The sequence below is a fragment of the Halichoerus grypus genome, chromosome 6 (assembly GCF_964656455.1).
Source record: "Halichoerus grypus chromosome 6, mHalGry1.hap1.1, whole genome shotgun sequence".
In the NCBI taxonomy this organism is placed as follows: Eukaryota; Metazoa; Chordata; class Mammalia; order Carnivora; family Phocidae; genus Halichoerus; species Halichoerus grypus.
The window spans coordinates 93,341,448-93,364,110 of NC_135717.1; the positions used below are offsets into that span (position 1 = coordinate 93,341,448).

At 36.8% G+C, this 22,663-nt stretch overlaps 1 protein-coding gene across 25 annotated transcripts in view; it reads left to right on the plus strand.

The window, feature by feature from the left end:
* The window catches only part of PLEKHA5 (pleckstrin homology domain containing A5), a 238,832-nt gene that overhangs the window by 162,164 nt on the left and 54,005 nt on the right, over positions 1-22,663 (plus strand). For 18 of the 25 annotated variants that reach the window (XR_013449095.1, XM_078075676.1, XM_078075681.1 and 15 more), the window contains 4 exons: positions 2,642-3,107; positions 6,306-6,389; positions 9,012-9,131; positions 9,955-10,008. Coding sequence is in view for 24 of the 25 variants with exons in the window: in XM_078075676.1 (XP_077931802.1) it covers positions 2,642-3,107; positions 6,306-6,389; positions 9,012-9,131; positions 9,955-10,008 (724 nt within the window). In the remaining variant the exon portion in view is untranslated. The remainder of the gene's footprint in view (positions 1-2,641; positions 3,108-6,305; positions 6,390-9,011; positions 9,132-9,954; positions 10,009-22,663) is intronic. The other 7 variants (XM_078075691.1, XM_078075698.1, XM_078075693.1 and 4 more) reach the window with 2 other exon arrangements.

A 22,663-nucleotide genomic window follows, 5' to 3' on the forward strand; every position in this document is an offset into this window, starting at 1 on the left:
GGATGGAATCTATTTCTGTGCTTCCTAAGCAGATAGAGGTGGGGTTGCCAACTCTGTACTTTTTCCAGTTTCTAGCTTTAGTGTGAACAGAGAAGGTGGGGATAGGAAGGAAGGAAGACCAATCCCAGAGAAAAAAAGAGGAAATATTTGTGGCGAGAAAGCCGCAAATAAGTGAACCCTTATGCTGGTTATACCAGAATACTGGGTACCTTTCTCCTTTACTCCAGCCCCAAAGGCATCAGATGATTAGCCTTGCTTGCAATAGTTCTTGTGGGGATTGTGGGGGGAGGGTGAGGCACGATGTTCAATTTTGAGCAAGCCTGTTACAAGTGAAGACTTTGAGAAGCTGAAGAACAACCAGCATGATGAAGGAGGTTTAGTTTAGAGGGAAACGGTTGAAGGAATTGGAAATATTTCAAATACATAATAAGACATGGAGTTTAGAACTATAAGATAGTTTTGTGATCAGATCATCTTATAGATGATAAAACCAAATCTTCAAAAGTTTCAGTTTGCCAGATTTGGCTCAGTCAGTACAGCTTGGGACTCTTGATCTCAGGGTCATGAGTTCAAGCCCCGTGTTGGGCGTATAGATTACTTTAAATAATAAAAAAATTAAAAGGAGTGTGTGCTCTTGGTCTTTCCTACCCTGTTCTCAAAACACATACTACCCCCCACCCCCCGCCAAAAAGAAAAAAACCCACCACACACTCTAACATTCTCTGAGTCCCAGATGAACTCCAAGGTCTTTGTACTTAGTAGAAGAGCAAGGATCTTGGCCCTCCTGACTTTGGATCAACTGCTTTTTTCCACTTTACTCTTTTTCCACTGTGTTGCTGTATTTTTCACAGCTTTATCCCCTTTGTGGGTGCTTTAAGCCACAAAAAGGTATATTTGAGACTCCCTCTGGTGTTTGTGTAAAGGTAACATCATTTTACTGCCCTAGTGGGCACAAATTTTGCAGGGATTTTTATTTCCCCATACTTCATAGCTCGAATGCACCCAGCTCATTATACCTAATCACAATGCAGTCTTTTCTTACTACAGTACATTAGTATGCATTGTTACTGACAACAGTCTTTGGGTCAAACAGCTCTGACATCCAGCTTGTCAGCCAAGGATTCTCAGATCATTGAAGAGTATGGTCAAGTAACTTACACATTAAATTTTCTGGTCTATGTAATCACCAACCTTTTGGGCATGTTAACATCCAGTAGGAGGCAGCAAAATATTATGCAATTACATATGCACAATTCCAAAATATATTCTATGTTGAAAATACAGTATACAGAAGAAAAGTATTAACTAAACATTGAAAGAAGAGGTCAGGTAGCCTGGGTTTATGGGGCCCCAACTCTCCCACATTTGGTTTATTGAATTACATTTTATATTAGGATATAAATTTATGCCCAATATAGATGCTAGCATAAGATGAATACTTATGATTTAATATTGATTTTTTAAATCTAGATTTTATTGTGGTTACTGTTATTAAAAAGGTTGTGTTAGCATTTAGAATTTGAATTGTAATTACACCTTATGTCTACCTCTGAAGATGGTGGGGAAACACAAATGCTAACTTCATTTAAAATTTTTAATTGATTTTTGAAAATCCTTTTTATTTAATTTATCTACTGGCATGAGGTTAGCAAAAGGATAGTTTTGATAAATTCAGAGCAGTGTTTTTATCACAGTGTCTTTTTTAAAAAATTGTAAACTAAAATTCTACTTTATTCTTTCATTTTAGGAAACTAGAATAATCTTTGCTTAGTAATATGCCTAGTGTATCTATATCCAAAAATACGGCATTTTAAAAGAACTTTATTTTAGATGCTTAATGTCCATGGGGAAGTTTTAGATTGCTTTAAAAAGCCTCCCACAAATGTTTATACCAAGGTGGAATATTCATTTCTATGCTAGAAACATGTGAAATTCCTGAGATTTACAGTTGTATACCTAAATATTGTTATGTTTGAGTATTTTTGTCTCTACGTTCAGTTTTGAGCTTTAGCTTCGAGTCATTTTTATTTTTCAAATTAAGAAAAGTTATCAAGGGGAATTTTCTCTTCCAACCACAAATGTACTGATGTACGTCTTCCCAGAAATAGTCATGCTTTCTGAAGGAAGCGTTGCAATGGAGGAATCACACGCACCTGCAGTAGTTCATTTCCTGTCCTCTGGCTGTGTAGGCTCAGCCCACACCCTTCAGTACTCCATTCCTACACAGTGATCCCACTCACCTGTTCTGGTGAGATGTGTGAAAAGATTCTAGGAGTCTGTTGATATGAAAACAAGATATGGAGACAGACGAGATTAGACCTTGGACATTCTTACTAATAAGTATTTTCCCTTTTTTAACCAAACTGTACGTTGTGTGGAATTAATAGTCTTTTATGTAAGTAACAAAGATGGTTTTTTTACTTAATGTAGTAAATTCATCAACTGAATTTCATAAAAAGGTTAAAATCTGTTCATTAATATTTGATACCCCATGTAATATTTTGATCAACTTTTTAAAAGTAAGTCCCGATATATATTTTACTTACCAGAAAGTGGGGGGGGATGTACTCTCATTTAGAATCTGGAAAACAACTCTCTTCTTCATTTTTACATTTCAATTATTTTTTTTTTTTAATTTTAGAGTAATTTCTTACCAAACATTACCAAGAAATATGCCAAGCCACAGAGCCCAGGTTATGGCGCGCTATCCAGAGGGTTATAGAACACTCCCAAGAAACAGCAAGACCAGGCCTGAGAGTATCTGCAGCGTCACCCCTTCCACTCATGACAAAACAATGGGACCTGGAGCAGAAGAGAAACGGAGATCAATGAGAGATGACACGATGTGGCAGCTTTACGAGTGGCAGCAGCGCCAGTTTTATAATAAGCAGAGCACCCTCCCTCGTCACGGTACTTTGACCAGTCCTAAAACCATGGTTAATATCTCTGATCAGACAATGCACTCTATTCCCACATCACCTTCCCATGGGTCAATAGCTGCTTATCAGGGATACTCCCCTCAACGAACATACAGATCAGAAGTATCTTCCCCAATTCAGAGAGCAGATGTGACGGTAGACCACAGGCACAGGGCCCACCACCCTAAGGTAAGATGTCTGCTCAGCTTGTGCTAACTACTACTTTGTGGAGGCTGTGTTTTGTTTCTGGCCACACTGTTCCTTCTTTTAAATGTGAAAGACAAGAAAATAGGGAGCAGGTAAGCAAGGCAGCTCTTTTGTTTTAAAAATTAAGCAAAAATAATCTGCAGTATCAGAATCTCACGTATAAAAACCTAAGCTTGCAATGCATCGTCCCTCAAGAGCAAAGAAGTAGCAGATGCTTTATGCATTCTTCTGTGCTGGATAGCATATCTCATCAGCTTTCCATGTAGGTTAAGACCACTTGCATATTTATTGGCTCTTCACACACTTGAAAATTCTACACCTGCCCCTTTCCAGCATACCTGCATTCATATATCAGGCTCATCCTGCTCTTTGCTAAGATAAGTGCTAACCTCATCTTCTAATCAGCTGCGTATTTGGCTTATTGAAATACCTCCTTAGATGCCCAATTTAATATTAGAATAATAATGCTTACTGGTATATATACTTTTTTAAAATTAAGATATACATAGAGATCATGTTCTCATTTGTACATGCAGTTGGTTTAAGCATTGCTTAGTAAATTATTTGGAGTGAATTCAGAGTGCTTTGTGTTAATTAGCTTTTTATAATACTAAAGCGGTCATTTTGATCAGTCAACCTGCATGCAGCCATTTCTTTAATGTCTATCCTAAAATGAAAAAGAATTTTTCAGGGCTCCTGGGTGGCTTAGTCGTTAAGCGTCTGCCTTCGGCTCAGGTCATGATCCCAGGGTCTTGGGATCGAGCCCCGCATCAGGCTCCCTGCTCCGCGGGAAGCCTGCTTCTCCCTCTCCCACCCCTGCTGCTTGTGTTCCTTCTCTTGCTGTGTCTCTCTCTGTCAAATAAATAAAAATAAAATCTTAAAAAAAAAAATCATTTAAAGAAAAAGAATTTTTCTGTCATTTTCTTTTTAATTCTAAAGAATGTTTTTGCTTTATACCATGTTAAAATGTACCTTTTCTTATCCTTGTGACAGACTGAATCCTTCAGTTATAACATTGCATAAAGTTTATGTTTGACGTTTCCATAAATAAGCATTAGTTAGAAATGAATAAGTCAATCAGGATTTTTTTTTCTTTTTTTTTTTGGAGGAAGCTTTAGTTTGCCTCACCAAAAAAAAAAAAAAAAGCTCACTTTGAACTCCATGGTAACAAAGTTCGATGTTTTAACACTTTGTATACCCAAAGGCTAAATCAAGTTTGATTTAAAAAAAAAAATTCGTAATAATAGGGTGCCTCAGTGGCTCCGTCGGTTAAACACCCAACTCTTGATTTCGGCTCAGGTCATGATCTCAAGGTCAGGAGATCCAGCCCCGTATGGGGCTCCGCACTCAGCATGGAGTCTCTTTGTCCCTCTTCCTCTGTCCCTCCTCTCATGCATGTGCGCTCTGTCTCAAACAAACAAACAAAATAAAATAAATAGTAACAATATTTAAGACAGATCTGCTGTAATACAATTTATTAGTGTGTGGTTGAAAAGTGTTCTCCTGGTATTAGTATTTTTCATAGTCTTGCTCAAAATTTATCATCTGTTTCAACAACAAATATAAAATGAGTGTGTGCTCTCTCTCTAGTTCCTAGTCAACAGTAGACAACAGATAATGTCTACTGTTCCTCTTTCCAAAAACTTCTTAAACATTGCCAAAAAATTTTTTTTCAAACTATCCTGTCATTTTCCTGGGTGTGACCCATGGTTCCCGAAGTATGTCCATGGATTCCCTGAGGGTTCCTGTGGCCCTTTCAGGGAGTCTATAAATAAGCTCAGAACTATTTTTATAATGGCAATAAGGCATTATTCATTGTGTTACCATTTTCTAATATCGCAAAAGCAATGGTGGGTATTGGCACCTTAGCATAAACCAAGCGAGTGGCTCCAAACTAAGTGGTGGCCATCGTAGGCTTCACTGCCACATACTTGCAGTAGAAATAAAGTAGCAGTTTCACTTAAAAAACCCTTTGATGAAGCAGTAAAAGATAATTTTATTCCATCTTGACCTTTCATTATATATCATTTTAATATTCTTTGTGATGAAATGGGAAATATGCTTAAGGCATTTCTCTTGCATACCAAAGTACTAAGTAATATTAGGGTTGACTCGCAGAAAGGGATTTGTGTGATTGAGTTGCAGCTAGCTCCTTTTTTCATGAAACACCGTTTTTACTTGAAAGAAAGAATGACAGACAAACTATAGTTGTTCAGACTTGGTATTTGACGGACACTTCTCAAAGTGAAATGTTATCCTGTCACTTGCAGGAAACAACTAACAGTATTTGTCACTGATGACAAATTTGAGCTTTCAAGCAAATATTAGAATTTTGGAAATCTTGTATCTGTCACTGTGGGTTTGACAGCGTTCCGGTGCTTCAGGATCAGTGGTGGTGTTAACAAATGTGTGTTCCTGATACTGTATACTGATATGTGGCAGCATCTGCATAACTCACGGAATCAGTGTTTTCCACATGACCAGTGTTTGATATTACAGAATCAGAGATGGGTAAAAAATTCATTTAAAGCATAAACACAGGCATACCTTGTTCTGTTGCACTTTGCAGATACTGCATTTTTTTTTTTTGCAAATTGAAGGTTTGCACCAACCCTGTCTCAAGCAAGTCTGTCAGTGCCGTTTTTCCACAGCATTTGCTCACTTCGTGTCTGTGTCACATTTTGGTAATTCTCACAATATTTCAAACCATTTTATTACTGTTTGTTATGGTGACCTGTGATCAGTGATTATGATTCACTGAAAGCTCAGATGATGGTTAGCATTTTTTACAGTAAAGTATCTTTTAATTAAGGTATATACTTTTTTTTGACATAATGGTATTGCCCACTTAATAACAGCATAGTTTAAATATAACTTTAACATGCACTGGGAAACCAAAAATTTCATTTGGCTTGCTTTATTGCAATATTCACTTAATTATACTAGTCAGGGACCGAACCCACAGTTATCTCCTAGGTGTGCCTGTAAACCAGGAGGTGTTAATGTAACAGTATGAAAAGTTCATTGATGCAGTTTCAGATACCACTTTGCAACTAACTTTTAATATCTACTTTCATAAGCAGTAATAGCAAATTTTAAGTGATATTTTATAATGGAAACTTCAGATTTCTCGTCACTGACATTGACCACAGAATTTGTATTGTACCTTCCTTTTCCTAGCATGTCTATGTGCCTGATAGGAGGTCAATGCCAGCTGGCCTGACTTTACAGTCTATCAGTCCCCAGAGCCTCCAAGGCAAAACGGTGAGTTCAGTATTTTTATTTACCATGTCATGTTTTATGTATGTGCTACACACGATAGCCCGTCTCTGACAGAGCGTCTAAGTTTGAATTTTTAGAGGGATTCCTCCCAAAGGAAAACCATTGCTACTTTTGTGAAAGAGATGCTCATCAGAAGAATTTGGGATCATGTAACCATTTCATTGTCGGACTGGATACGTCTCCCTAAATGTCTGAATGCCTAAATATAGGATTATATTTTCAAAGTTTGTTGTATAAATTGGGTGGGTTTCTTTACTTCACTGGATGTTAATTCCCTTGTTCTTAAAACAGAAGTTGGAGTAGTTGATTAGTGGAACAGATCCAGGCAGGGTGGTGTAGTGTGTGTAGTCCCACTGCGGGCCTCTTAAGAAGTTTCTCCCATGAATTTTTATATAGATAAACAACTTAAGAAGGGAAAAAACTGATTTACATATTTATGCAGGGAGATACTATAATAATACACGAGGTGTTAGCAAGTACTTACCATTATCATTTCATCCTCAGTATTATGTTCAAATTGGGAAGGAGTTCTATCACCAGAACACTATTATTCTTCACGTTAAAGAGAAAGGACAACTTTTCATTACTTCGTTTAATTTTAATGGCATTCTTTTATCTGTGCTTTAATATCAGTAGGTAGTCTCAGTTCTAGTGAAGATGTGATTTGAGGATCTATACAGTTGTTCATCATTTAAAATTCCTCTCCTGAAGGAATCAAAACAAATTCATGTTGTATGTGTTTTGCAGACATTGTTTTATTTCCTCTTTCATCCTTTACATGCTTAGATATAAGGAAGATATTCTGGCTTTAAACTACTGGCAGCTTATTTATTAAAGGTTATAAATATTGCTTGATTAAAACTAAAAACTTTCAAATGTTGCAATTTTTAAATATGAGATTGTTGATCTGACAAACAGACATAGAGCATTATAGCATTAAGATAATGCTAAGTATCATATTATGAATTTTTATCTTCTGCCTTGCTCCCTCTAGTGGATATTTAGGATAAAATTTACTTATCACCTCCTTTTGTGCAGGTCAAAAATGTGCCTGTTTTTTGTTTTGCCTATTATCGGAAACTTATTGGAACCTTTTGTCCTTTTGAAAAACTCTTTATCTTTTTAACTCAGCAAATAATAAACCAGAGTCTCAAGATTCCTTCTTTTGGTATTTCTTTCAAATATCACTCTGGGTCTTAGAATATCTACATGCCTTACACCACCCTGCCTTCTCCTTGGCAAGACCTCAAGAGCTTGATATGGTGGTCATAAGACAGACTGTCCCATAGTCATGAGGTCACCAGATGTGGTTTGCATTAGAGCAAAAGCAGCTATTCTTTTCCTGTTGTGAAATTTCTTCAAGTCCCACACATACACGTTCTTTGACTCTTTAATATAAAAGATTGTTGTCTCATCCATGTAGATAGCTCTTTCTGACGAATCCCATAGTAACTATAGTTTACTTCTGATATTTTTCTCACCTGAAGGCAATATTTTTTAATATAATTTCAGATAACAGTTAAAAATTATTTCTGTCCCTCAAAAGCGTTGTATAGAAACACTTTGTATAGAAGCATCGTATAGAAAATAAAGAGCAACAGCAAATGAACAGAACAGAAGAGAGCTAGCATTAGCACTGTGGTATAGGCAAGACCAATCAATCTCAGGAACGCTTTTTGGCCTGGAAGTTTTAAGAGCACACCGTAGCCCTTAGGTGATGAGAGTCTCCCTCTGGCCCATCTGCAGTTTTTAATCATAACAAAGTTCAGAGAAACACCAAATAATATTTTATGACCTGTAAGACTGCCAGCGACCATACTTTATTGCATTTCTAACAAAGAAAAATATATCAGATTGGCCTGTTAAGGAATGTTATCTCTCCCTTTGAAAATTTATCTCCCTTAGGGATCATAGTAACCAATCAAAAATCAAAAGGTTCTCTGCTTTCCCCAGAGTGTGGGAGGAGGATTTATATACTCAAGGAACGTTTCTGTTTGTATTAAATGCTGTCTTTTTTTTTTTTTCCTTAAAAAATAAAAACTGATCTTTTGGTCATTTAAAATATCCTGTGAACACACTGACAGAGACTTTTAAAAATATAACTGGGAAGCAATTAATAGATCCTGGGTACTGAGTTTAATGATATGAAGATATCATCCAAGTTTTACATGAATTTTAATTCTTTTTATTTGCCTACTGTTCTCTAAAATAGAGTGTTGGACGTGCAGGTATTGTTCTGTTGCTGTAAAAGTCTTAGGCGTCATTTTAAAATATCTTTTAATAATAGCTCTTATGTACAAACCTTTATAATGGTTTTCTGGCATTGTGCTTTTTTATACTTAACATTTAAATATTCTCTCTTGAGTTCTGAGAAAATGCCTTAATACACTGTTGTTTCGCTGTATCTTCTAAGTAACACTGTTCCTTCTGTTTCTCTAGATATCTATGCATTTATGTAGGACCTCTCTTCATAGTGCCTCGGCACTATGTTTGATGTCAACCATAAGAGGAAACTTGCCAAGAAATCTTGGTTTAATATCTGTCACTTAAGACAACAATTAATCTGTTTTCCACTGTTTGGATTCTTAAATTGTACTCCTTCAGCCAGAGGAGCTTACGCTGCTGCTAATAAAGCTGAGACGGCAGCAGGCCGAACTGAACAGTGTCCGGGACCATACGCTAGCACAGCTCATGCAGCTGAAACTTGAGGCCCACAGCCCGAAGGTCAGCTATGAAGAGTTTTGTATGTGTCGTCTCCCATTACCACTCACTTTGAGCCACTCATTAATCAGTTTGATCAGTGTTATTGGTGTCGAGCATGAGCCCATGCAATCATTGCAGCGACATTATGATCTCCTGTTGACCCTTTGAGATTTCACTTATACGTCATTAAAGGGAGATGGGGTAGGATGAATTTCTTCCTAGCCTTCTAACCCGCTCACCCACCAACCAACTTTTGGTCGTGAGATAGAAAACACATACAGACTGCAAAACAGGATTATCATTCGCCATATACTGTAGCTTCCACATCTGATAAAGCATACTGAAAAATCCTATAATTTCCTGGAAAGTAGTAAGTTGAAAATTGATTATACTTGTAATAATACCGCCTTTTAAATGTCAGAGATTAAGTTTAAGATATTTCTTTTGTTCTTGATTAAAAGAATGAACACATGTAAACATTTCTCAAAGGGTTTAATAGCCTCTGGTTATATGAGAAACATCCAAAGAAGTAGTACTATGTCGCAGAAAAGTATTAACATGTAAAACTTGTAACACTGAGTCTGCTAAAGCCATTTGAAGGATTTTTCTGCTTAGTATCTTAGCTTCTGTGCATGTCTACTTAATTTCTTATAAAACCAAGGGTAATTTTATAATTTAATATGTCATCTGTACAGTTTACAGGGGAGCATGCCTGTGAAAGTTGTGCACTGTGACATAGTAGGTTGGGGTAAACTACCTGTTTTTCTTATTTCAAAATTGACCTTTTCATGAATTCTACACCCTCTTTCTCTATCCCCTTTGTTTCTTGATTGATGCCTACTAGAATGAAATTCTTTCACATCATCTTCAAAGGAACACCATGTATTTGGATCACCAGGTGGGATTTGTAGAATTTTTTTGCTTATAATACCTAATAGAACCTTTGAAATGTAGTACAGTTTTCCAGGCTACTCCGATATTTCATTCATTTAGAGCTAATAGCATGACTTTTTCAAGTGACAGAATAAGATTCTTAATAGGGGGAATTCAGAAACATAAAACAAAACAAAAAAACAAGTAGAAAGGACAGTTGTGAGTGTTAGGGGCGATACAGATACTGGGTCACCAGAAAATTGAGCCTGAATTCTCTAGACTTCCCTTTTCTTATCCCAAGAACACTCATACTCATTAAGGCTTCTCTCCGCTTGGAGCTGACCTAATTAAAGAAATAGGTACCAAGCCATGAATGCCTTGTTGAAAGACCAAGAGGGAACTTCCCAAAGAGAAGTTTAACTGTGGGTGAAAAGTGTGATGGTCATTTTTAATTGTGTAGCTTGGGTCCTTGTTTGCCATCTCCTCCTGGTGTTTGGTCTTGGCTAGGCTGTGTAGAGTCAGTTTTACAGTGGCCCACTGTTCCTCGAATTACCTCAGTGGTAGCAATGGGTGTGCATGGTTAGGGTGAATGGCAGTTCATGAATAGGGACTGACACTTCCATATTTTAGTTTTTATGAAACTCTCTCTTAATAGTTAATTTTAATTTGATGAGGATTTTTGACATGTTCTTACACAGAATTTCTTCCAGTGAATGCATTTTTTTATCTATATAAATTAAGCCATAACTTTAGTTTGTTTCAAAATGTTCAAACTTGAACATTTTACCAAATGAAAGAGGTTACTATGGAAAAGGATGTAGGACAGATGTTTACATATTTATAGTTGCCTGCTTCAAATAAAACAATAATGCACTGCTTTAATTTAGTTATATTTAAAGAGGGATTTTGCATTAGGATAACCCTTTAAAAGATGTTCAGTCCTTTTTTTAATTTTTAAAAGAAATACACTTTTCTTAATATGTAGTTTATTTATTTTCCCACAACATGTTTTCATCATGATTTTGCCTATGGGGAATGCTTTAGAAATCAGCATTTCATGACTCCAAATTCCAGTCTCCACTCCAGAGACTGGTACTATTGAAATTTAACCACGGTGTTACATTGCGCACTATGAAAGCAATATAATTAAGACAGGTTAGCCAATGAAATGGTAAACATAAGTCTTCCCTCAAAATGTGACATTGCCAGAAAGCCTCTAAGATAGATGGTAAATAACTTTCATAAAAGCTCCTTTGCCTATAAAGCTAGAGATAGTTCTGAAAAATAATGGGATACTACAAAAATTAGGTTTAAAAAACAAGGATATAAATGCGAATCTGAAGTTATATAGTATCTCTGGAAATAAACCTAGTGGTTCACTGTAATTTGTTACTTACCTCAATAAATCAAAACTGGAATTACAGAGACACAGACCTTTAGAAAATCACAGGAGGCTCCTGGCTGGCTCAGTCAGTGCATGTGACTCTTGATCTCCCAGTTGTGAGTTCAAACCCCAAGTTGGGCATAGAGATCACTTGAATAAATAAACTTCAAAAAAAAACCTGGAAAGTTCAGGTAAATATATTGAAGATACCACCATTTGCTACTAAGATGCTTTTCCTCAGCTCCTTTTCCCAGGTTGATCTCTGTTTCTTCCCTTTGCCCAAGAGACCCAGATCCGACTAAAATTTCTATTCCCCTTGGTCCTCTCTAAGCACGCTCTGCTGAGCCTGTGCTGTTGGAAAGGACCATGTTAATGGTCCTATAGGTGGCTTCCAAAAATCTCAGTTTTTCATTGATCCTCTCTATTCCCTCTACATGTCAGCAGAGATTTTGTGGTAATGAAAAGAATTACAGTTATTGTTTGAATGCTTATTTGCATAATCGAAATAAGACTATTTCTGATGGGAAAAAATGGGCCATTTTTAGACTGTAATTAGACGATATATAGAAACAAGGTGGTGGCTTTGCCCAGAAACTCAGATATGCCTAAATATATGTATCCTTAAGGTTTCCTAAAGAAAATCTCTCTTTAAATAAATGAAAATTTTTTTATGGTTTTAAATAATGACATTTAATGTAAATGAAATATTTACTTTTGAACTGTTCTTTATTTTATATCAGTAGTAAGATTATTAAGTTATATAAAAAATTCTTAATTTTGAATTTTAATGAAATTTTTGTTCATTCATTCAAACATTTCCACCTTAAAAAAAAAAAAACATTTCCAGCTTCTAATCTTGTTACTGCCAGTAACCTATTTTAGATTAACAAGTCTGTTGTTTTTATTAGCATTATTGGTTGCCTGGTTTATAAACTGATACACCAGTTTTTATATAACTACAAATTGAAAAGTAGATTTTAAAATCTGAAAGTCAGAAGAAAAGGCTCCAGTCACATTTTATACTACATATCATACCAAATGAACATATACTAATTAATACCCACTTTCAACACTTAATTCTCCTAGCTCAAATAAATCATTAGAATAACCTAAGGCCAGCAACAAAATGTAGTCTTTCTCCTACCCCTTGTGAGAAAGTCAAAAGAAAGTTTTTATTGATGGAAATTCTCTTAATTCCTATCATTGTTCATGAAAAATAGAGCCAAGTATAGTCTCTGAATTGCTAGTCTCTGAGTTGCTTCAGAGGTAAATTCATTTCTGGTATTACCAGAATGCTTATAACAAATAAAAAATTAAAATGCCTTCTCTGAAATTCTGAAGATCTACATGTTACACAGTCAATCCAAAAATCTTGACTCCTGGTCCCTGTAGCTTGAGCAATATAATTTGGCTTCTAATTAACCACCGTTTTGAAGATGAGTCCTGTACTGAAGTGTTTTTAACAATAACAAAAGCTATACTAATTATATGGTAGAATTTTCTTCTACTTTTTGTTTCATTTTGAAGTATACTATTATCGTCTGCTTATGCTTGTACAGCCCAGTTAGTAGACTATTCACAGTCTACATTTATTAAGACCAGCCTAGGTTTATTTGTCATTGTGAATTTTAAGATAGCCTATGAACATACAGTAATCCTAACTGGTTATACTTCATGTACCTCATCCAGGTTCTATTTAGAAAATAAGGGAGTACCTAACTTTTTGGTCAGTCATGAAGGGAAGATGAATAGGAATGGGGAAATGAGAATGTTTCCATTCCTTTATCCATTTTCCTCACCCCTATTTTAGCTCCTCCCTCCCTTTCTTCCTTTCTTCCTCACATGCTTTTTCTAACTCTCCCTACTAGTGAGTAAAAAGGAGCTGCGATAAAATTTAGATGATGTTCTCTTTCTCTTCTTCCTAAAACCTTCCTGCCAGCTTGCCATGTAGGCAGGGATAACAAATGAGATGCTAGGACCTGAGAGATTAGGGAATGAGGAGGTAGGTAGGAATGGACACAAGGATCAAAGAGCTGCCCCCTTGTGGGCAAACTAAACATGTAACAAACCCTCTCCAGCACCACGGCTCCTCCCCCTGATTTTATTGTAGCACTCCAGTGGCCAACCTCCTCCTTTAAGAATACTTGCTACAGAAAATGGAATTTGACTTCTACAGATCTGAGCTTTACTTGCACTGGTACTGCAGCAAGTATTTTTTTCATCTTTCAAATATAAAATTGTAACATTGAATGTGCTTTTACAAATTGCCCTTAAAATTGTGGCATTCTGCCTTTACCCCTCTCCCTTCAGGAATCATCATAATTACTTGTACCAGAAACATTTGCTTGAGAACAGGAAAGGAATCAGCCACATTTGTGTTGGGGATTGCCTCTTCCCCATGTATTCAAAAGTTCTTTGTGAAAAGAATATGCCTCTGTTCCAATAATTAATGAAACTGATTTACCTCCACCCAGCTAGAGCTGTCTCCCCGCTGCTAGAACACACTTAAGTCAAGTTTCCGAATATAGCATCAAAGAGTATATTCTTTAACATTAGATGACTAAAGGATCTCATTATCCTCAAATTCTCAAAGAAAAACTGGAAATTTCTCCTGACAAACCAGTTTGCCATAGTACAATAAAGGAAAAATACAACCCACACATACCTCTGGTGTTCTTTGTTGTACAAAAATGTTTAAGATTTGCAAGAATCAATAGCTAAATCTTTGTCTTATTTTATCAGTACATTTTTTTTTAAGTATCCTCAAATGCTTGTGGGGAAGATAAACTCATTTTGGTTTAATACTAACTTTTAAAACATCTTGAAGACTAAGCTAAACTTCCTAATTTGCAGAAGTTTTGTAGTAGCATTGAGATATCCTTTCAAGGAACTATAATGAAAGAAAACTCTATGTAGACACAATCTGACCACTTTTAAACATACTTATGCCAAGAGAAATGTAAAAAGGAACAATTAACAGAATGTATGTAATTGGTACTGAAACCATTCAAGGTAAAAATCCAAGAATACTTTTTTGCATTTTGTTCTTTGTGTTCATGAAGGACAGCTTTCCTATAAGGGAAAAAATGCTAACAAGATGATTGAAAAGATTCTTGATGGCTTTCATTGTTCCTGTCAATTCAGCAGCTTCATTCTGTGGAGCTATTAAGCAAGATCCCATTTTCTCTAATATTTCAAGGGGTCTTGGAGCTTCTATTTTTAGGGATGATTGAGAGATAATGTTTCTAGGGGATATAGAATAGGCTTTTGGCAAAAGCAAACTAAGGAAACTGGAAAAATTAAAGTATGTTATTTAACATTAATGCTGCTAGTTACATGATACAGAATATCTGTATTTTCTTACGCCTTGCTATTAAGAGCGATCCTTTCTCTCTCTCCCTTATACCTCCTTGTTCCTTTCTTCTTTTTCTGTCTCTCCCTTCCTCTGCATATTTGATCACAGAAGTCGTGGGGAGAGGGGGATAGTACCCAGAAAATTCTTAAGCAGTGTATGACATCATAATGTCATATATAAATAGACAGTGGGTAGATTAGAATTGAAAATTCTGTATGTGTTAACTCTGATCTCTTGGCCTACCCACTGCCTACACATTATTATGGTTTTCCTATTTCTTACTAGTAATTAATCTATCCCTTTTTGCTAACTGTTTTCACTCATCTCAGCCTTAACTGGGGGAGTTCTCTGGTTTGGGTTTTGTTTTTGTTTTTTAAGCGGGCTCCACACCCAGTGCGGGGCTTGAACTCATGACCCTGAGATCAAGACCTGAACTGAGATTAAGAGTCAGACGCTTAACTGACTGAGCCACCCAGGCGTCCCAGAAGTTCTCTGGTTTTTGGTGTTCTCTCATCTAAGCATTCATCTACACATCATTTTACTAGTTGTCTCTTAGTTATTCATCTCTAGCCCCTGGATTTCTCCCAGGAAACAGAGTCTGTGGTGTGGGTGTCCTGGATACGGGCTTGTTCTTGGGAAGTTTACTTTGCGAAGTGATACCAAGGTACAGGACTATAGAAAGTGAGCAGGGAAGGAGGGAATATATTATCAACTGCCAGAGGCAACTTGGGCTTCATCTGACTGATACTTGTTGACGAAAGAAGCACTGCAGACTTGCCCAGCTGAACAACGGGAGGTGGAGCATTTGTACTGGGAGTACATTTGTACTCCCATCCTCCTTTGGCCAAGGGCTGCCTCAAGACTAACTCTCCAGCATATCGAGGTTATGCATACATGAGCACCTAGTGGGTTCCCATGCACAAAGTGATTGTTGGCTCAGCAAGAGCGGAAATAAAAGATGGGCTAATAGGATGTGGAGAAGGGCACAAAAGGTATCTAAAAGTCCTCACTCTGCCTTTCCAGTTATGTGTTTCTAGTTGATTGTAGAAATCTGCACTTGGACATTTTGCCTTCAGTACAACCCCAGCGTGTCCAAAATTTGAATTGTCATCTTACCCTTCAGTTCCCTGACCAAAGAACTAAAAGCAGAAATGGTTCAAAATATTGTTGACCTTTAACATCATTGGTGTAACATTTATTGAACTCATCATCCTTGGGGAAGAGCTCCCTGGGCTTTGAGAAGGGTCAGGACCTTTACTTTAGCTATTGGCTTAGACCTAGAATTCAAAGTGGTGGTTTAAGCCCTCAAGGGAAAAGAAAAAAGTGAGACCCAGTCTTCTCCTCCAGCTATGGCTGGGAGAACCTGACACCAGTCTTGGATGGTCTGATTGCCTAGAGGATGAAAAGAAAAACCAATGGCAGCCTACCTAGAAGGATCCAAGGTATGACAGTTCTGTTGTTCTGCCACTCTAAGCGTGGAAATTATACAAATTTATGAAAACGGAAGAATTAAGTCCGACAGCTTCCTGTAGTTACAGTATGTTCTCCTAATATTTTATCTGCCCAGACCCACCACAATTAAAGTTTAAAATACCATGAAACTTCGAATTTAAAGTACGTTAAGAACAGTTTTACTGAAAACAGGAAAATTGTGAGATTCTGTAGAACTATCTGAAGAGGTTATTTTAGCTGAATACACAATATCTGCATGGTGTTTAGTCAGGATAATAGAGGCAATCCTAACATCCTTAATTGTACAAATAAGCTCCTCATTACCATTTAATCACAAAATCTTGGCAAATTAAAAGCACCTGCCACGTTATGTCTTTTGGCTAACTCCAAAAATTTCACAAACTTTTTGCTACAAAATAAGGTCTCTTTGTTTTGTCATTCAAACCCTCACTCCTCTACCACCACCACCCCAACCTGTGAAACAGTTCCTACTCTAGAGCCCCTTTTCTCCAGCCAGCAGGTCACTGTTTCTCAATACTACTTTAAAAGCAATCCCATTCTCTACACCGTGCACCTGTCCAGTACCTGTTCATCCTACAGCTTAAGTAACACTTTACAGTCCAGAGCATTGTCATATACAATATCCCACCTGGGTGCTTATATATACCCTCTGTAGCATGTGGGCCAGTTACATTTGTTCCCATAAGTCAGGTTTAATCCCTTGCCCAAAATCACAAAGCTGGGATGGGTACACTGTATTAAGGAGTTTTCTTTCCTTTTTTCCTAAATCTATTTGACTTCCTCCAAAATTAATGGAGTTGTTCTTATATTTTCCTATCTAACAAGATGGAAAAATGAAAACAATTTCCCCACCTCTCCTAAATGCATAATATTTATACAGTTCTATTTTGTATTTACAAAAGCAAATATTTTTGTAGCCCAATGACTGTAGCTTTTGTTTCTATCTCATTTTTATTAATTTTTTCTGAATGTTCATTCAGCAAAGATTTATGGAGCTCAGTGTGTAAGGCAGGAAGTTAGTGCTTACAAAGTAGAATTATTTAATTATTTTCAAAGCCCAGGAAGGAAATAAAGTTGAGCATAAATGCCAAAATCATTTTTAAGATTGACCTAAGAGTTGATTATGTAGTTAAAACATAAGCTGATAAATCTTTAAATTAATGGTAGGAAATCTGCTACTCAGTGCCAATTGTAACTCAGAGTACAATTGCTATTAATAAAACCCAGGTCCTTACGTCTAGGAGATATTTTAACTTTGATTTAAAGCTCAAATATATTTTCAAGCAGATTTACCCACAGACAAAATGAACACCTTTTTTACTAACAGAGATATCAGATTTTCACTCTTGGAATGTTTGTCCCTTTAAAATGGTGGGGCACCTGGGTGGCTCAGTCGGTTAAGCAATCTGTCTTCAGCTCAGGGTCCTGGGCTGAGCCCAGGAGAGCCCAGTGCCCCACCTGGGGCTCCCTGCTCAGCGGGGAGTCTCCTTCTCCTCCTCCCTCTCCCTGTCCCTCTGCCCCTCCCCCACACTCCTTCTCTCTCTTGCTCTCTCTCTCTCTCAAATAAATGCATAAAATCTTTTTTAAAAATTTAAGAATGGTATCGTTAAAATACATGTAAAGAAGAGAAAAATATAACCATATCAAACATCATATCCACAATAATACATTTTTACAAAGTTAATTTTGAGTTCTTTTAATATTTCCAGTTGCCTATGAATCCCAGGAATAAAGATGGTAGTAGCATCAGATAATAATCTATTCCTTGAAGCTAAAGGAACAGTGGTTAAGAATGAGTCCCTAAATCCTCTTAGTATAGTGGATATTAATATGTAACTTTGCTTTTTTATAGAGCACTAAAATGTCACCTTGGCTCATAAATTATGAAAAAAAAAGAATGAGTCATTAAATAAGGAAAATGGTTTAAGCTACTGAAGTAAAAATCAGATCTGTAAAGTTCATCCTGTAGCCAAAAGGATTTTAATTAAAAAAAAAAAAAAAAAGCTTAAAAGACCCTTGGTAAAAAGGGGTGAAACTCACTGTGAATAAATTAAATAAGTAAATTGTTTAGAAAGACATTACCTGAGACTTTCAAAGTTTTCTTCAAACATATCAGAGGTATATATATTTCTCAAAATGGGGGCTCTAAAAATTCAGCAATTTAAATGAGGTTGTGAGTATAGTGATTACCCTCCTTTTTTTCTGCTGGGTTCGGGTTATTTTTATAATGTTTCTCAGTAAGTGGGCCTTACAATCAGTGATCCTGAAGCCAGTACTTACTGCGTCAGCCAGTTTAGAAATGCTTCTGCTTTTTCTTTTAAGGGAATGTCAGATATGTTTGACTCCTATATTAGTGTCCCAATTTGTTGTTCCTTTTTTGATTTTTTGTTTTATCCATCTTTCTCCCTTGAAGAAAGAGAGAAAACATATTATATTGCCTAGCAGCATCTTTTAAAGTACCATTGATTCTTCTGAATATATAGCAATAGTAATATTTTCCCAAAGTTTTACTTTTAGAGAACCTATATAGCATGGACAGTTTATTCAGATTGCTCTAAAATTTTCACAGTAATAGACCTCCATACTTTGCCCCATCAGTTATAAAGAGACTTATTTACATTCCTCTACTTAAAAAGTCACTTCAAATTTCCCTGCTCCCTGTTAAACAATGAGTAGTTTCAATAGGTAGTCATACCCTTCAATCTCAGGTTCGTGGACTTTCAGATGTTCCTAGAGTGAGAGTGGAAGGCATTTACATTGTCATTATCTAAATGAGCTGTTTATAAAGAACGCCGCATTCCTCAAAGCTTCACCCTAGGCATGTCAAATTCTTTAGCGTTTTAGTCTTGCCACACTTCTTAAGAGTTTATTGATCTAGACGCAGGAGGACATTCTTGAGAAATGAATTCTTCAGTGATTAGGCCATCAGGGGTTTTTGCTATTGTTAAGACAGATTCTCAACCTTAAAAATTCTTTTCCTAAGAAGTCATTAAGAACTCAGGAAAAGTCCATTTTCCATTTAAATAGAAAATGACAGCACAGAAATGGGTCTTCTCATTGGTTATCAGGACAAAAGCTCTGTGGGGTAGATAGGAGTCATCTCAGACTGCTTCCTCCCAAAAAGAAGGAAGCTGTTAGCACAGCATTCAGACTCAAACTCAGTTACAAGACAGAGCTTGACCAAATGTTTTCCCCTTCTGGGAATAAAATCCAGATCAGGGAAAAAATTATATCAAACTTACTTGTCTAGAATTTCTAAGCCTACTGTCTAATATCATAGCCACTAGCCATTTGTGACTATTTAAATTTACATTTAAAATAGTTACATTTTTATAAAAGTATAATTCTTTTCCCCAGTCATACTAGCCACATTTAAAGGGCTGAAGAGTCACATGGCTACAATATTGGACTATACCAATGTAGAACATTTTCATCATCATAGAAAGTTCTATAGGACAACACAGTTCTAGATGATTTATTACATAAACTTTTTAAAGACCAATTAAGCCACTACTTAACCATTTCTTTTTTTTTTATGTTATGTTAATCACCGTACATTACATCATTAGTTTTTGATGTAGTGTTCCATGATTCATTGTTTGCGTATAACACCCAGTGCTCCATTCAGTACGTGCCCTCTTTAATACCCATCACCAGGCTAACCCATCCCCCCACCCCCCTCCCCTCTAGAACCCTCAGTTTGTTTCTCAGAGTCCATAGTCTCTCATGGTTCATCTCCCCCTCTGATTTCCCCCCCTTCATTCTTCCCCTCTTGCTATCTTCTTCTTCTTTTTTTTTTTTTTTAAACATATAATGTATTATTTGTTTCAGAGGTACAGGTCTGTAATTCTACTTAACCACTTCTTATACTTAAAGGAGGATTCAAGAATTAATCTTTTCCAAGGATAAATTACATGAATGATTGTCTTGGCTCTGCTCGCTGCTAATCTTTCTCTTTCCTGCCATTTACCCCAAAATTATTCAGGAGCATTTATCTCATGAGTTAGAATATCCTGTTCCTTCTGCATTAGTAGCTGGTCTAATTTCTAAGATAAAGACTTTGAAACTAATATTTAGGAGTTGCTAGATAAATAGAACAACTGGCAGTTGGATTCCTGACACCCCAGGTCCCCCATGATTCTGCTGAGTCCATCAGTATTATTAATAATGAGATTCAGTTGATTTTTTTAAGGGGGTTAATACCTTAACGCTATATTTTATACAAAGATAGTTATTTTAATGGAGATGTAATACTTGCGTTTAGATAATTAGTTTGGAATTTTTCATCTTTTGATATTTGTGCAGATAGCTTGATTAACATTTAGTACTGACTCATCAAGACCTTGAAAAAGTCTTTACTGGGGGACAGTTGAATTAGTCCTCAATTACTTGAGTTAGTGCCAAGATGGGACCATGGCTATCAAGCCTGATTTCCTGTCAGAACTATCAGTGGATCTTCAGAAAGACAGAAAGAAAGTACAGTACTCAGGGCCCTCTCTCCCCTATCCCCAGTTAGAATTGCCAAGAGCCCAGCCCTGCCTATGGTGTTAAATGTCCACAGGTGATTTTGTCTGTCCGTCAGGTTTGAGAACCATTGAGGTAGATGGATTTATCACAAGAAACACCAAAGAAAGAAGTAAAGTCTAGTTTTTCTGAAGTAAAAACACGATCTCAGTGCTTTCTAACCTTTTTCATGTATGGCACACAAAGAAAGTGGCGATATTTGTACAGCACCTTGGCGGGGACTAGAGGTGCTAGCAGCAGCATGGTAGGCCCACTGAGGGCTGAGGTGGTCCCCGTCCCACACACCTGTAATCCATTCCCAGCCCACAGGTGTCAGTTGGGAAGTTCTGCTCAAGGTCCTAGTAAGTATGACCTAGTTACATATGTTTGTGTTGAAAAGGATTTTTGGTGATGGGCTTTTAAGTCAGGATATTTCTGATAGTAACATCAAAGTATACTTTGTGTTCATATTAGCCCAGCATACCTCAAAACTGAGAAAGAGGCTGGAATGAAGTGCCAGACTTTTTAGGTAGTTTGTCTAAACATTTGGACTTAAAAACTTCAAGTAAAAATGTGTGGTTTTGTTGTAAACAAATACATTGACATTACCTAAGTGTATTTCCAAGATACTTCCATTTATGTTTTATTATTATGAAATGAGTCTTACTAGTAGCTTTATAATTTATCAGTTAGCTGACATCTAAATTTATATTACCTGTTACTTCAAACAAGGAATTAAAGTATTTGAAAGTGAAGCATTTAACTCCTTTTCAAGTGAATCACTAAACATTTCCATGTACTAATTAGTCTTTCTCTTGCTCTGATTCCCTAAAACAAAATACGTCAACTGTTAACATCACTATCATAATACTGTGTAGGATCCTTGTATTCAAATCAGAAGAGAATTATTGGATTTTACTTTTAAGAACTTGAGCATCAAATTCCAACTTGCTCATGGAGCATTATGTATTTTTTATGTCATTATTTACTACTTTAACTGAGAAGCTGTCATAAAGTTTACACAGCCAAAGTCAGATAGAATATGCTGTTTCAATGTAAGTTACAGAAACAAGTTAGTTTTGGGGCGCCTGGGTGGCTTAGTCAGTTAAAAGTCGGCCTTCGGCTCAGGTCATGATCCCAGGGTTCTGGGATGAGCCCTGCATCGGGCTCCCTGCTCAGCGGGGAGCCTGCTTCTCCCTCTCCCGGTCCCCCCCCCACTTGTGTTTCTCTCTCTGTCAAATAAATAAATAAAATCTTTTTTTAAAAAGTTAGTTTCTAAGTATTAAAATATAGAATATTTGAGAGGTGTTTTAATGAAAGGAACCGCTAGCCTATTTCTAGAATATATTTGGAGATAAAGCAGATCTAGTATTTCCAATTCAATAAATCTGGAAAGAGTGAAAATTCAGTCAGATCAGTGAAATTGTTTAATAGGGACCGAGCTCTCATTGTATTGGATCCTGATTATTACATTCAGTTTTTAGCTGTTGCACACCACACGCAGAGAGAGAGCCACCACATACAGGACCACTCACTTTCAAATCACTAACAGCCCACTCCTCAGCTGTCCTAACAGCTCTTGGCTAGGTAGATTTGGTACCCTGGGGAGTTCCGAAATGATCCTGCTGCTTCTCCTTTCATAGACAGTCTTTTCCCATCTGAGTAATTATGGGACTATTATTAGTAAAACGGGATCCCAGGGAGTATATGAGCTGAAGAACATACACTGTTATCCAATTATATTTTACTTTAACACTATGAGAACATCATAGTTAGTTCTGCCAAAGGAATCTTTAGACCATCCTGTCACCTTGGTGTTTTAATGACATCAGAGATTCTCAAGGGGCTCATTAAAATTTTCTGGGCATCAGGGGGTGCCTGGGTGGCTCAGTTGTTAGGCGTCTGCCTTCGGCTCAGGTCATGGTCCCAGGGTCCTGGGATCAAGGCCCGCATCGGGCTCCCTGC